General features: G+C 41.9%; 1 protein-coding gene across 2 annotated transcripts in view; it reads left to right on the forward strand.

The window, feature by feature from the left end:
* Positions 1-13,264, forward strand: part of LOC129857584 (protein cordon-bleu-like) — a 59,180-nt gene that overhangs the window by 10,973 nt on the left and 34,943 nt on the right. For both annotated transcript variants that reach the window (XM_055925995.1, XM_055925996.1), the window contains exons 3-7: positions 3,918-4,124; positions 7,179-7,389; positions 9,133-9,361; positions 10,320-10,364; positions 10,926-11,014. In XM_055925995.1, coding sequence (XP_055781970.1) covers positions 3,918-4,124; positions 7,179-7,389; positions 9,133-9,361; positions 10,320-10,364; positions 10,926-11,014 — 781 coding nt within the window. The remainder of the gene's footprint in view (positions 1-3,917; positions 4,125-7,178; positions 7,390-9,132; positions 9,362-10,319; positions 10,365-10,925; positions 11,015-13,264) is intronic.

Raw genomic sequence — 13,264 nt, forward strand, 5'->3', positions numbered from 1 at the left:
GGTCACTAGTTTTATTACTCCATAGTATGCCTAAATGCAGTGTCTACTTTTTAGAGGATAGTGCTCCCATTGTTTGGGTCTAATCCCATTGTGCTGCATAGAACTGGCCATGACAGGTGTCTCTCACCACAGTCCATGTGTCCCAAATGGCGCACTATTCACTTTATAGTGCACTACTTTAGATTGACCAGGGCCTATAGGGCTCTACTCAAAAGTGATGCACCATATACAGATTAGGGTGCCATTTGAGATGCAGCTAGCGTTTCCCCTACCTTCAACTTCTAAAATGACAGGTTGTCATTGTGTACGTCTCTCTTCATCAGGTCTAAACTGGCTCCTGCTTCTAATACACTACAGTCCCAAACTCTACTAACATATTCCACTTTTTTAATAAGACCCAGGGAAGGAAGGAATATTTATTTCCATAATTATTTTGTCAGGATAACTTCTGAACCTCATACAGTACAAGCTCTTATGAGTCTTTCCTTGCAGAGTTAGTCAGTGAGTTGTATCTCCCACTGACTCACTGCTTCCTTTATTGTTGTCCAATACAACAGAGAGCATTATTGATATGAACTTGAGCCCTGTGGCAGAAAGAGCACAGAGGGGTTGACTTATTCTAACTGGATAGTTGCCTAGAGTGGAGCAGAGTCTTATTTGGGCCTTGGAATGTGAACAGTCCCATGCACACAGAGACTAATCTCGTAATCAGTCTAACACAACACCAGGGTAACAAACTGCCAGGTCAGATTATAGCAGTAGTACCTATTCACTGGTTAGCTAGATACCCTACAGCTACTGCGGTTCCTGTGCTGTGGGGCTTGTTGTGATGCTTACACACTCCCACTGGGTCTAAACAGCTAGGTTAGGTTTCTAGCAGTAGTAAGCCACTCCTCTCAACACCTAGCTGGTTGGTTAGTCACTGGATGCTCCTTACTGTAGTCCCCTGTGCTGTACTGTGGGGTGATGTTGTTGAACATATCATAGTGTAACCATACTGTAGCTATCTATGACAATCCCTACTGCAATGTAATCCTGCAATGATTACAGCTGTGAGTCTTTGGGGGTAAGTCTCTAAGAGCTTTGCACACCTGGACTGGACAATATTTGCCTGTTATTCTTTAAAACATTATTCAAATGGTTTGTTGATGATTGCTTGATAGCTATTTTCAATTCTTGCTATAGATTTCCAAGCTGATTTAAGCCAACGCCGTAACCGGGGTCACTCAGGAACATATAATGTCGTCGGGGTATGCAACTCCAGTGTAGATTTAGGCTAACCCTTGCCGATGACGAGCATACCCATAATATGATGCAGCCATCACCATGCTTGAAAATATGAAGAGTGATACTCAGTGATGTGTTGTATTTGCTCCAAACATTACGCTTTGTATTCAGGACAAAATGTTCATTTCTTTGCCACACTTTGTGTGTTCTTTGTGGTTGAATCTGTGCTTGAAATTCACTACTCGATTGAGGGACCTTACAGATAATTGTATGTGTGGGGTACAGAGATTGGGTAGTCATTAAACAATCTTCTTAACCACCATTATTGAATATGGATTCATGCAACATTTATTATGTGATTTGTTAAGCACATTTGTACTCCTGAACTTATTTAGGCTTGCCATAACAAAGGGGTTGAATACTTACTGACTCAAGACATTTCAGCTTTACATTGTTTTAAATGAATTGTTCTACAATCAAAATTGCACTTTGACATTATGGGGTATTGTGTGTAGACACAAGATCTCAATTTAATCCATTTTAAATTCGGGCTATGACACCAAACATTGTGGAAAAGGTAAAGGGGTGTGAATACTTTCTGAAGTCACTGTATTTACTAAGTCATTGCCACTACTTCAAAAAACATTTTTAACCTTTATTTTATTAGTATTTGTTTTATTTTGCCGAGGCGCTTTGGGCACACTGGTTGAATCAACGTTGTTTCCACATCATTTAAATGAAATGACGTTGAACCAACGTGGAATAGACACTGAATTGACATCTGTACCCAGTTAGGGTTAATATAGAATTGTCTGGTGATGTCACTGAGCTCAAGAGAGAAAATGAAACTGTCCTTCATTTACAGATGAGTTTCAAAGGAAGAGAATATAATTTAATTTTCATGTATTTTGGAGTACAGTGTCCTTTAAAAAAGTCACCAGAAGTGACCTTCTCAGTCGTTCAACAAAATCTTGTATGTGTTTCCATTGGATTGTGTGTTCAATTAAAAAATATCTCGGGTTGATTCCTTTCACAACTGGCCAATGAAGTGGAGAGAGCGGACTGAGTGGTTCTGTGAAAGGTCCATTTGTAACCCAGTCACTGAGGAAACTGCACTTACTGCCCAGCTCAGTAACTGAGTTTTCTTCTCTCTTTAGGAGATTCTCTAATCGCCCAAAAGCGCGTGTGTGTGCGTTGGCTGACTCTGGAGACAAGGGCATGCTAAGATCTCAGTCTCGAGTGGAGGTGTACGAGTTGTTATACCAATATCAAACACACAGTTACACAGGTGCAGTCTCCCTGACCCATTCATAGTGGTATACTGCAGTACACTGGTTTTGATCATGAAGTTCCTTTCATTTAATCGCCCTCTCTGTAGTGTTTTGAACAATTGCGGTTCAATGGTTCAATTACTCTGTGGATGGATGCCGGACTTAGTTATTAATAATTAACTTAGGTGAGGTTAGAGTCTAAGCGGTAGTTTGTTGAATGTTCACATGCATGCCTACTCTCCACCTTCACAGAACACGTTGTCTTCAAGGCTCCTAGAAGAGACCTTTTCCCTGTAGCCCCAGTCCTTGGGAAGGATTTATAAACATGGACTGATATATAGAACGCTTAATCAAAAGCCCAAGGACTGACTTGACGTGAGTGGTGCAGATTCCTCATACTGTTGTTTGCTCAGTAGGGAGAAAGTGTGTAGCTTTTGAACATACCTAGAAGCGAAAAAGCATTAATCATTGTAAACTGTATATTATAGTCGAGATAATGGTGTGTGCTGAGACAAAGCTACAATTTGTTCCTGACACGTGTCAAATACGTACAGAGTCAGGTGTAGTGAAAGTTAGGACCACTAATGATTTAGATAATCTTCTTTCAAAGTCCTGCCATCAGTGCAGTTAGCGCCATGTATTTTGGTGCAGTGTAGAGCTGCCGCCTGGGCTCAAAAAAAGAGTTGAACATTTATTTTATGCCTATTTATTCATTTATACAGTATATTGAAGCATTATACAGTATAATGACAGACATGAGTTTGGATGAATTGCAATGCATGCTGGTTATCTTTATCCTTGTGTGTTTAGATGGTTACATCATCTCTATACTGTATAAAATAATTGTTTTATTTATTTATTTGCACACAAGAAACTACAAAACAATGTGATAAAGGTTTAAAAGGCAAGCGAAAAGAGCATGTGCAGGAGGGGTTAAAAACCCAGAGAGACTTGTAGAGCACCTCCCCTTTTCTTATTTATAAAACAAGATAATTGCATAAAGTTTTTATAATAATGAACAAATCATGATAAGGAAAGTCCTTGGTGTCAGATTTGAATGGAACATCACATCAACACAGACCATATCTGGAGACAGACTTGCTTATGTAATCTCGCTGAAAGACAGAAAGTCATTGCCATTCAAGTTGCCTCTGTTATGTTTATTGTCACCTATCCCAGTGCAAAACAGCAAAGTTGTGCAAAGTCTTGTCTATTCTATTTCCCTTTGAATCACCATGACGACCGGACTGCCTTTTCTGGCAGAAAACAACATCATTAATTTCTCTAGGTTGCCACATTCAGGCCAATCTGCAAATGACAATTTCGCTCTAAAATATCTGATTATAAAACTTAACTTAACCCAAAACTTAGCCATATGCCTATCCCTAACCTTATGCCTAACCTCTGTCCATCCCTCAGGAAGAGGATGAAGTCCCGAGCCCCCCCTCCGCCCCTGGCCCCCGAGCCCGCCCCCAGGAGAATCTTCCGTAACGCAGTGCCTGACGGGGGAGGCTCAGCGCAGGGCAGCATGGGAAGCATGGTGATGGAGAACATGATGAGGACCAGCGTAGACCTCCACATCACTCTGCCTCAAGGCTACCAGACCAGCAGCACAGTGGACGGCAGGTGAGAGGCAACACCACACACTCGTCACATATGCACACGTACACATTACCCCTTCGACCCTCAATTCACAGACTCTGTTATGTATGTGGATGTGGCCTTGTTTGGTATCTGATCGGAGAGGCCTTTTCAAGGTTCCCTCAGTGGCCCAGAATCAGTGTGTGTGTGTGTGTGTGTGTGTGTGTGTGTGTGTGTGTGTGTGTGTGTGTGTGTGTGTGTGTGTGTGTGTGTGTGTGTGTGTGTGTGTGTGTGCACGTTGTGAGAAGCTGACCTGCCAGAGCCTCTCTGGACTTAATGAGGGTCTCTCTCTCTTTCTGCTGGAGCAGTGAATGAATCAGACTAGGCCATCCAGGACTCCAGCCCTCATGCAGAAAACAAGACGAGGGCCTCTGTTAATGCTGTTAATGAGTGGCATATGAGAGTTTCTAAACAGTATTTTTTTGTGAACCAATATAGGACTGTGATCCCAGGTCTGTCTGTGAAGTCTTGCCAACTGCTCTGGACAGAGAAAACTGATCTGGGATCAGGCTCGTACAGTGGTCGTCATCTCTCTCACTTGGGGCCGTCTTTTCCATTGCCTTTTACTCTAAGTGATGCTCTTTGCTATAAGTCATTTGGCTAACACTTCATTTGGATCGTCCATCTTTAGACTATCAGTAACATTTCAACTCGCTATCTAATACAAAACAAAATTCTAGTTCGAACAGAAAGCTTATTATTTTCAAATTTGGTGTACAAATTTGTTTACGTCACTTAGTGAGCATTTCTCCTTTGCAAAGATAATCCATCCACATGACAGGTGTGGCATATGAAGTAGCTGATGCTGGGCACAATAAAAGTCCACTCTAAAATGTGCAGGTTTATCACACAACACAATGCCATAGATGTCTCCAAGTTTTGAGGGAGCGTGTAATTGGCATACTGACTGCAGGAATGTCCACTAGAGCTGTTGCCAGAGAATTTTATGTTAATTTCTTGACCATAAGGCATCTCCAATGTCGTGTTAAAGAATTTGACAGTTCAACTTACTGGCCTCAAAACCGCAGACCACATGTAACCACGCCAGTCCAGGACCTCCACATCCGGCTTCTTCGGGATGGTCTTGAGATCACCTGCGGGATGATCTTGAGGCCTATTGTCATGCCATTCATCTGTCGCCATCACCACATGTTTCAGCATGATAATGCACAGCCCCATATCGCAAGGATCTGTACACAATTCCTGGAAGCTGAAAATGTCCCAGTTCTTCCATGGCCTGCATACTCACCAGACATGTCACCCATTGTTTGGGATGCTCTGGATCGACTTGAATGACAGCGTTCCCGCCAATATCCAGCAACTTCGCACAGCCGTTGAAGAGTGGGACAACATTCCACAGGTCACAATCAACAGCCTGATCAACTCTATGCGAATGAAATGCACCACGTTGCGTGAGGAAAATGGTGGTCATACCAAATCCTGACTGGTTTTCTGATCCACATCCATTTCCTTATATGAACTGTAACTCAGTAAAATCTTTTAAATTGTTGCATTTATATTTTTGTTCAATATAGATTCACACATTACTGAGCACAAATCACATCTCACATCTCTAGCCCTAACCTTAAACCTTATCTTAACCTTAAACTTTACCCGTATTCTAAACCTAACCGTAACCTTAGCATACAGTTGCTTATCAACAGATAAGTTTGTTGATAGTACGACCATCTGTAGAGCATTTACAGATGAAAAATCTGGACAATCCAAATTTTGTGTGTCTGACTGTCATTTGATTTATGGGAAATCTGTTTTGCTGTCTCAGTGCATGATAAAGCCCAAGGGAGTTTCATCCAGGTGTCATAAATGTCTTGTAATCACCTGGTTCATGTGTGCAGGAAGCAGTCATACAACACCCTCTCCATTATGGTGTGTAAGGGTATTGTCACACTAGCCACACTGTTTTCATTATGATAGGGAATACAGATCAATGTGTTGTGTTTCCAGTGTCTTGTCAAAGCCTCATTTGCTAGCTAGATATGGTATTCTAAGAAGAAAGTTGTAGTATAAATTAATACATTGTTATTTTCGAATGAACCATAACTCTCCATCCTACAGCTAATGTGTAATGCATTATGATGCAGTTGTAAGACTTGTGATGAGCGAACTTTGCTTTGGTCATTACGAGTTGGTTGTTCAGAGCAGCCCTTAAGCAGTTTTGTCATATGAGCTGTCTTCTCCCAGCAGGCAGTAGAAAGCATCCTTGAGTTTCTCTCTGTCCTGGGTTGACAGTTACCCTTTGACACCTCGTCAGTTGACGTTCTGTATTCCATGACATGGGACTTCATATGGCGCTCAAACAGAACAATGTATCAGGATTTATTAAGACATTCTACATTCTTAAGTGAAGGATTTAGGACACTGGCCAGTCGGGCTAGTAGACTGCAATTTTTACTAGCCCAGTTTACATTATTCTAGCCAAATCTGTGCCATTTGATATTTGAAATACAAAATGCCAGTCACCTGACGGGCTAGTTTGGCACATTTTCTACCAGCCCTATTTGCAAAGTACTAGCCTCAGGCTAGCGTAATTTCCATCCCTGCATACATATATTACAAGTAGACCAGATGGGTAATTTATTGTCAATTGACTAAGGCTAGATTTCCTATCTGTAATTCATTTAACTTTCTACTTCATTTAACACGTCACTGAGTTCAGATCATTAAATCAGCCTTTTATGTACCAATTTGCAGGCTTATCTAATGCTGTAAGCCGAGCGGCATGAGTATAATTACAGGTATTCCTATTGGAGCTAAAGGAGGTAACCCTATCTGTCAGTCAGGTCGCATCCCAAACGACACCCTATTCCCTATATAGTGCACTACTTTTGACCAGAGCCCATAGCGGTCTTGTCAAAAGTAGTGGTTCTTGCTCAAAGAAGTGCGGTAAATAGAGAATAGGGACTTACCTTGGTCTATTCTGTCCCGCTCTACTCTGACGAGCCTGTGAATCTACTTCTACCTGGCTTCCTGTCTGTGACTCAGCCTGGCTTCCTGTGCTGCTTTCGCCTCTCTGTGCAGCAAGGCGCTCATGGACCTGTTGGTGGATCTGTGCAGCCGGTACCACCTGAACCCAGTCTATCACACCCTGGAGCTGCTGTCGAGTGAGGGCCTGTCAGTAGCCTTCAAGCCCAACAGCCTGCTGGGGTCCCTGGACGTTGTTGCCATAAGCATCAGGGAGAAAGTGTTGCAGGACAAAGTGGTGCGGAAACCTCCGCCTAAAGTGCCAGAGGTGAGTACCTGCTGATCCTGACCCTGATATAGAGATCTCTGTGTGTGTGTGTGTGTGTGTGTTTGTTTGATACTGTTCTACTGATTGAGGATATGTAGCTGCAATGTGACTGTTAATAAGCAATTAGCTGTGTTTATTGTAACTTGAGGATTCATAGTTATCCTCTGTTTAGTCTTCCATGAATGCACATGTATGTTGCACTTCATGAAGTTATTGGAAATGATTTTGTTCTGGTCTGGGCCTTTTGCTGTTGTTGTAGTGCACGGGTGGGTATCGTTGACTGTTTTTGGGATACAATGAATAAGATGTTTTCAGCATTCATTGAACCTAACCGTTGACACCTAAGAAATGTGATGTATGATTCTCTATGTAACCGTGCGATCGCCCTTTACCTTTTGACACTAAATCGTTGCAGCAGGAAAGGCCACAAAAACCAAAAAGGACTCATGCTAAGGTAGGCAGCAGGTGTTGTAGAGCCAGTCTCTAAACCAGTGGGATTATTACCGGCTCTCGGTGGCTGATTGAGTGTCTTCTCTCTCTGTCTCCAGTGTCTCCTAGTCTCCTCCTACTTACCTAGCATGTGAATTTTTCATGAGTGCCTTACCTTTAGTTACCATGCATTATTTCTACTCTACTCTCAGGCCTCCCTGGCCCTGGGGGCCCTGCTCCCCCTATCACCCTTTGACCTCCCTTTGGCTGATGGCCATAGTCTGACACTATTTCACTCTGAGTCATCGACATTGTGGGTAACATTTTACTTAAAGCCAACCGGTATAATGCATTATGATGTGGTTGTAATGCATTTTATGACTTGTAATAAGCATGTACAGTATAAACCCCTTTTTTTAATAAGTTGCATCAGTAAATATTAGCAAAGAGCCACACACAAAAACAGTTGTGATTGTTACACACCCTTGACTGGTAAGTGGTTGACATGATGTTTTCAGAAGGAAAGTCTGTACATTGTGTACTGGTGTGTGACCGTCATGGCCTCCATGATAACAGTATATTTTGTTGTTTGTCCCAAATGGCACCCTACTTTCTATATAGTGCACTACTTTTGACCAGATCCCTATGAGACCTTGTTAAAAGTAATGCACTATAATAGGGAATAGTGTGCCATTTGGAATTCACCCTGTGTTCTTCATAACAACCACCTCAACCCTCTTAGTGCTGCTGGCACTGTTGTTGTGATCCCTCTCTATAGGTACACCAAACACCCTGGGACTGACCAGGCAGTGGCTGCCCACACACAGGCCCTCTCTGTCAGGCCTCGACTTGACTCCGAGCCTCAGTTACCTTAGAGTGATAGTCTCACCCCCTCCTCCCCTAGGCCTGTCAACAAATGTCTACGTTCTAAGGGAAAAGCTGAAAGTAGAGCATAACCTCTTTTTAAGTGAGGTGGAGTGAAGTTTTTAGTTAATCATGGTTTATCCTACAATTCTGACACTTTTTGTCTCTCTCTCAATATTTTCCACCCTAGTTTTTCCCATTGGATGTGTACTGCTGAGATCTTTACTTTCAAGTCCCATTTAATTACTGAACTTAGACATGGGTTCAAATTGAACGTTTTAGTTCAAATACTTTGAGCGTTTGATTGAGCTCGCCTGAAGTGCCAGATCGGCATGATTGCAGACAAGCTCAAGGTCAAACAAATACTGTTTGAACTTAGGAGGTTCTCTAATACTCTTTAATACTGTGTCCATCCATTGGCACTAAAGTCACTCTGTCTTCCCTGTAAAGAAAACGGTGCGTCTGGTGGTGAACTACCACAGGAGCCAGAAGGCGGTGTTGAGGGTGAGTCCCCTGGTGCCCCTGGAGAGCCTGGTCCCAGCCATCTGTGAGAAGTGTGACTTTGACCCGTCCCATGTTCTGCTGCTGAAGGACAATGTCAGCAACCATGAGCTGGAGCTGGACAAGTGTCTGAGCGAGCTAGGCATCAGAGAGCTCTACGTACTGGACCAGACTCTTGGTAAATAAACCACCTTATACCCCCATATCCCTCCACTTCTTCCTATAGAATGGTGACACATTTCTTGCCAATTCCTATGGTCATCCTACGGTACGACAATGATTAAAAGAGTTGACAAGACGGCACAAACAGATCTGGGACCAGGCTATTCCATGTCCTCACATGATATCTACAGTGTTAACTTGGTCCCAGATCAAATCAAGTTTGAAATGTTAAGGAGTTGACATTGTTGCAGAAACAGATCTGAGATCAGGCTAACTGTAACAACCTATCGCTGTTAACAAACTATTACTGTTCCTCTTATTCTTCTCAACCTGTTTTAATCGTATATTTAATTTGAGCTCTCTTCGTTGTTTTCTGTCACGCTTTTACTATATCTATAATACTATATCTATAATATATCTATAATACTATATCTGTAATCAGCACTCACACGTGAGATTGTTTTGAATCAAAGTAACATGCATTACTTTCTTACTGCAGCTAGCTACATCTGTGCCTGTAATGTTTACATGGGGTGTAATTCAGTCTGGGCTAGTTCATCTTATCAGGGTGGCGCTGCAGAATATATATAAGTGAGCTTGTGTTTACATATTTGGTTAAATAAGCTTTGATAAGCACATGCCTTCCAGTGTGTGTACTCTGCCCCCTATGACTCTGCCCTTAGAGAGGAAATATAGACGGTTAGTCATTAGAACACTACCTACAAAGCGTAGTGAGATGTACCGATGCTTGAGTTAAACTAGAGACAGTTGTCAAATACCATAGTCAGTGTTGTTGGAAGTTTCACTGTTTCCCCCTTTTCTGTAGGCAGGGGTGGGAGGGGTGGGGGATTGCATAGCCAATGACATGGGAAATGCTGCATAGTTTTGATAAAGAGAGAATCTTGTGTAGTTAAGGATGGTCTGCATTGCAACAAGGGCCCTTAATGTTGTTGAAACCCTGTGATTGTTTCCAGTTCGTCAACCTAAAATGTCTTCTGCACCTGCTCTAATTTACTCAGGTATTACTGTCTGAATGCTACTTATTGTTCCCATCCACAATGCTGTAGTGACATTACCTGTAGCTTAACAGTCACTTGTACAGTCACATTAACCCCACTTTGCCGTTCCTTTTCTCCTCGTGGGACAATCTCGCTTGTTTCGTTTGCTTGTTTTACATATCTTAGATCAAATATAAGATACAGTCAATATTATTTCCCTTTTCCTTCTGGCTTACAGTGTGTTATGACTGTTTGCTAGATTTATTTTCAGAGGTTGAAGAATAGATGCACTGTCATATTGGAAAAGTTTAGTTGTAGTGCCATCTACTGTTGAAACTGCCTGATTGTAGATAGAGGCTTGAGAGTGTGTGTTTATGGAGAATACTTTTTGTTGTATGCATGGGTTAAACTTTTAATAACTGACATGACTTGCATAATGTAGTATAGTTCCAGCTGTGGTTTATTTCATCCCATTGGTTAATGAATGAACTGCATGAATGAAAATCTTTATTTTTAGCTCAGTGAGCCAAACCTTTAATTTCGGAGTGAACTGAAACCTATTGTCTGTCCATTCATTGTTAGAATACTTCCGTTCCAACACCTCAAGTGTCGGTGGGGCCGAGAACAAAGGTCTGCTCGGATTCTTTAAGTTCAACAGAAGGAAATCAAAGGTAAGACGGCACCGTTCACTTGTGTTCCAACAGAGTGACATTTATCCCATTGGCTTGGCTAACTTAACACCATAATACCATCTAGAACATAGAGTGTGTGTCTGCAGATCAAGCTGACTTTAAACTGTTGACTTACATTACTAGTATGTTGAAATGCAGGAAAAATAAGCATATTTTTTTCTGTGTCTTAAATCTTCTACTTAAACAGCTACTGTTATTCTTGAGCTCAACATATGATGGCTTTCCATAAAAATAATTAGTCTTATAGATTTGACTGTCCCCGTGGAAAGGGCTTTTTAACCCTAGCGCTGTACGAGTACTGCTATCATCTTTCAAATAACTGCAATAACTGCATGTCATGCTTGTATTGTAGTTGCATTCTGATGTATTGCATGTTAGATGTACATTCCATTTCAGACTGAAGAACAGTCGCCTACTATGGACATGGATGGTCTTGATAATAATATTACTCAAAATACTAAAAAACACTACAATGTAAGTACTACTAACCCTCCTGAAATGTCTGGGTGTGGTACTTGACATCTTGCATTACATTTTCTTTCAATACTCAAATCTCATTCAATAAGTGCAATCTCATTAATTTAGCAGAAAGATCAATTATGCTCTTGAGTACTATTCTATTGTAGATTTTCCAAAACCCACCACCTTGTAACAGATAGCGTTTTATGCCCCCCAAAAATTAGAGCACATGAGCTCAACTTTGGTTTTCTTTTTAGTAGCGTTGCAAAATTCCCATAACATTCCCAGTTTTTCCAGAAATCTTGGTTGTACAATTCAAAGAATCAGGAGGGAATAAGCAGGAAATCCAGAACTCTCCAACAAGGATTTATGAAAAACCTAGGAATTTTGGGAAAGCTACAGTGGGGCAAAAAAGTATTTAGTCAGCCACCCATTGTGCAAGTTCTCCCACTTAAAAAGATGAGAGAGGCCTGTAATTTTCATCATAGGTACACTTCAACTACGACAGACAAAATGAGAAAGAAAAATCCAGAAAATCACATTGTAGGATTTTTAATGAATTTATTTTCAAATTATGGTGGAAAATAAGTATTTGGTCACCTACAAACAAGCAAGATTTCTGGCTCTCACAGACCTGTAACTTCTTCTTTAAGAGGCTCCTCTGTCCTCCACTCGTTACCTGTATTAACGGCACCTGTTTGAACTTGTTATCAGTATAAAAGACACCTGTCCACAACCTCAAACAGTCACACTCCAAACTCCACTATGGCCAAGACCAAAGAGCTGTCAAAGGACACCAGAAACAAAATTGTAGACCTGCACCAGGCTGGGAAGACTGAATCTGCAATAGGTAAGCAGCTTGGTTTGAAGAAATCAACTGTGGGAGCAATTATTAGGAAATGGAAGACATAAAAGACCACTGATAATCTCCCTCGATCTGGGACTCCACGCAAGATCTCACCCCGTAGGGTCAAAATTATCACAAGAATGATGAGCAAAAATCCCAGAACCACACCTAGTGAATGACCTGCAGAGAGCTGGGACCAAAGTAACAAAGTAACACACCACGCTGCCAGGGACTCAAATCCTGCATTGCCAGACGTGTCCCCCTGCTTAAGCCAGTACATGTCCAGGCCCATCTGAAGTTTGCTAGAGAGCATTTGGATGATCCAGAAGAAGATTGGGAGAATGTCATATGGTCAGATGAAACCAAAATATAACTTTTTGGTAAAAACTCAACTCGTCGTGTTAGGACGACAAAGAATGCTGAGTTGCATCCAAAGAACACCATACCTACTGTGAAGCATGGGGGTGGAAACATCATGCTTTGGGGCTGTTTTTCTGCAAAGGGACCAGGACGACTGATCCGTGTAAAGGAAAGAATGAATGGGGCCATGTATCGTGAGATTTTGAGTGAAAACCTCCTTCCATCAGCAAGGGCATTGAAGATGAAACGTGGCTGGGTCTTTCAGCATGACAATGATCCCAAACACACCGCCCGGGCAACGGAGTGGCTTCAAGGTCCTGGAGTGGCCTAGCCAGTCTCCAGATCTCAACCCCATAGAAAATCTTTGGAGGGAGTTGAAAGTCCGTGTTGCCCAGCAACAGCCCCAAAACATCACTGCTCTAGAGGAGATCTGCATGGAGGAATGGGCCAAAATACCAGCAACAGTGTGTGAAAACCTTGTGAAGACTTACAGAAAACGTTTGACCTCTGTCATTGCCAACAAAGGGTATATAACAAAGTATTGAGAAACTTTTGTTATTGAC

This window comes from Salvelinus fontinalis, chromosome 6, assembly GCF_029448725.1.
Source record: "Salvelinus fontinalis isolate EN_2023a chromosome 6, ASM2944872v1, whole genome shotgun sequence".
NCBI lineage: Eukaryota > Metazoa > Chordata > Actinopteri > Salmoniformes > Salmonidae > Salvelinus > Salvelinus fontinalis.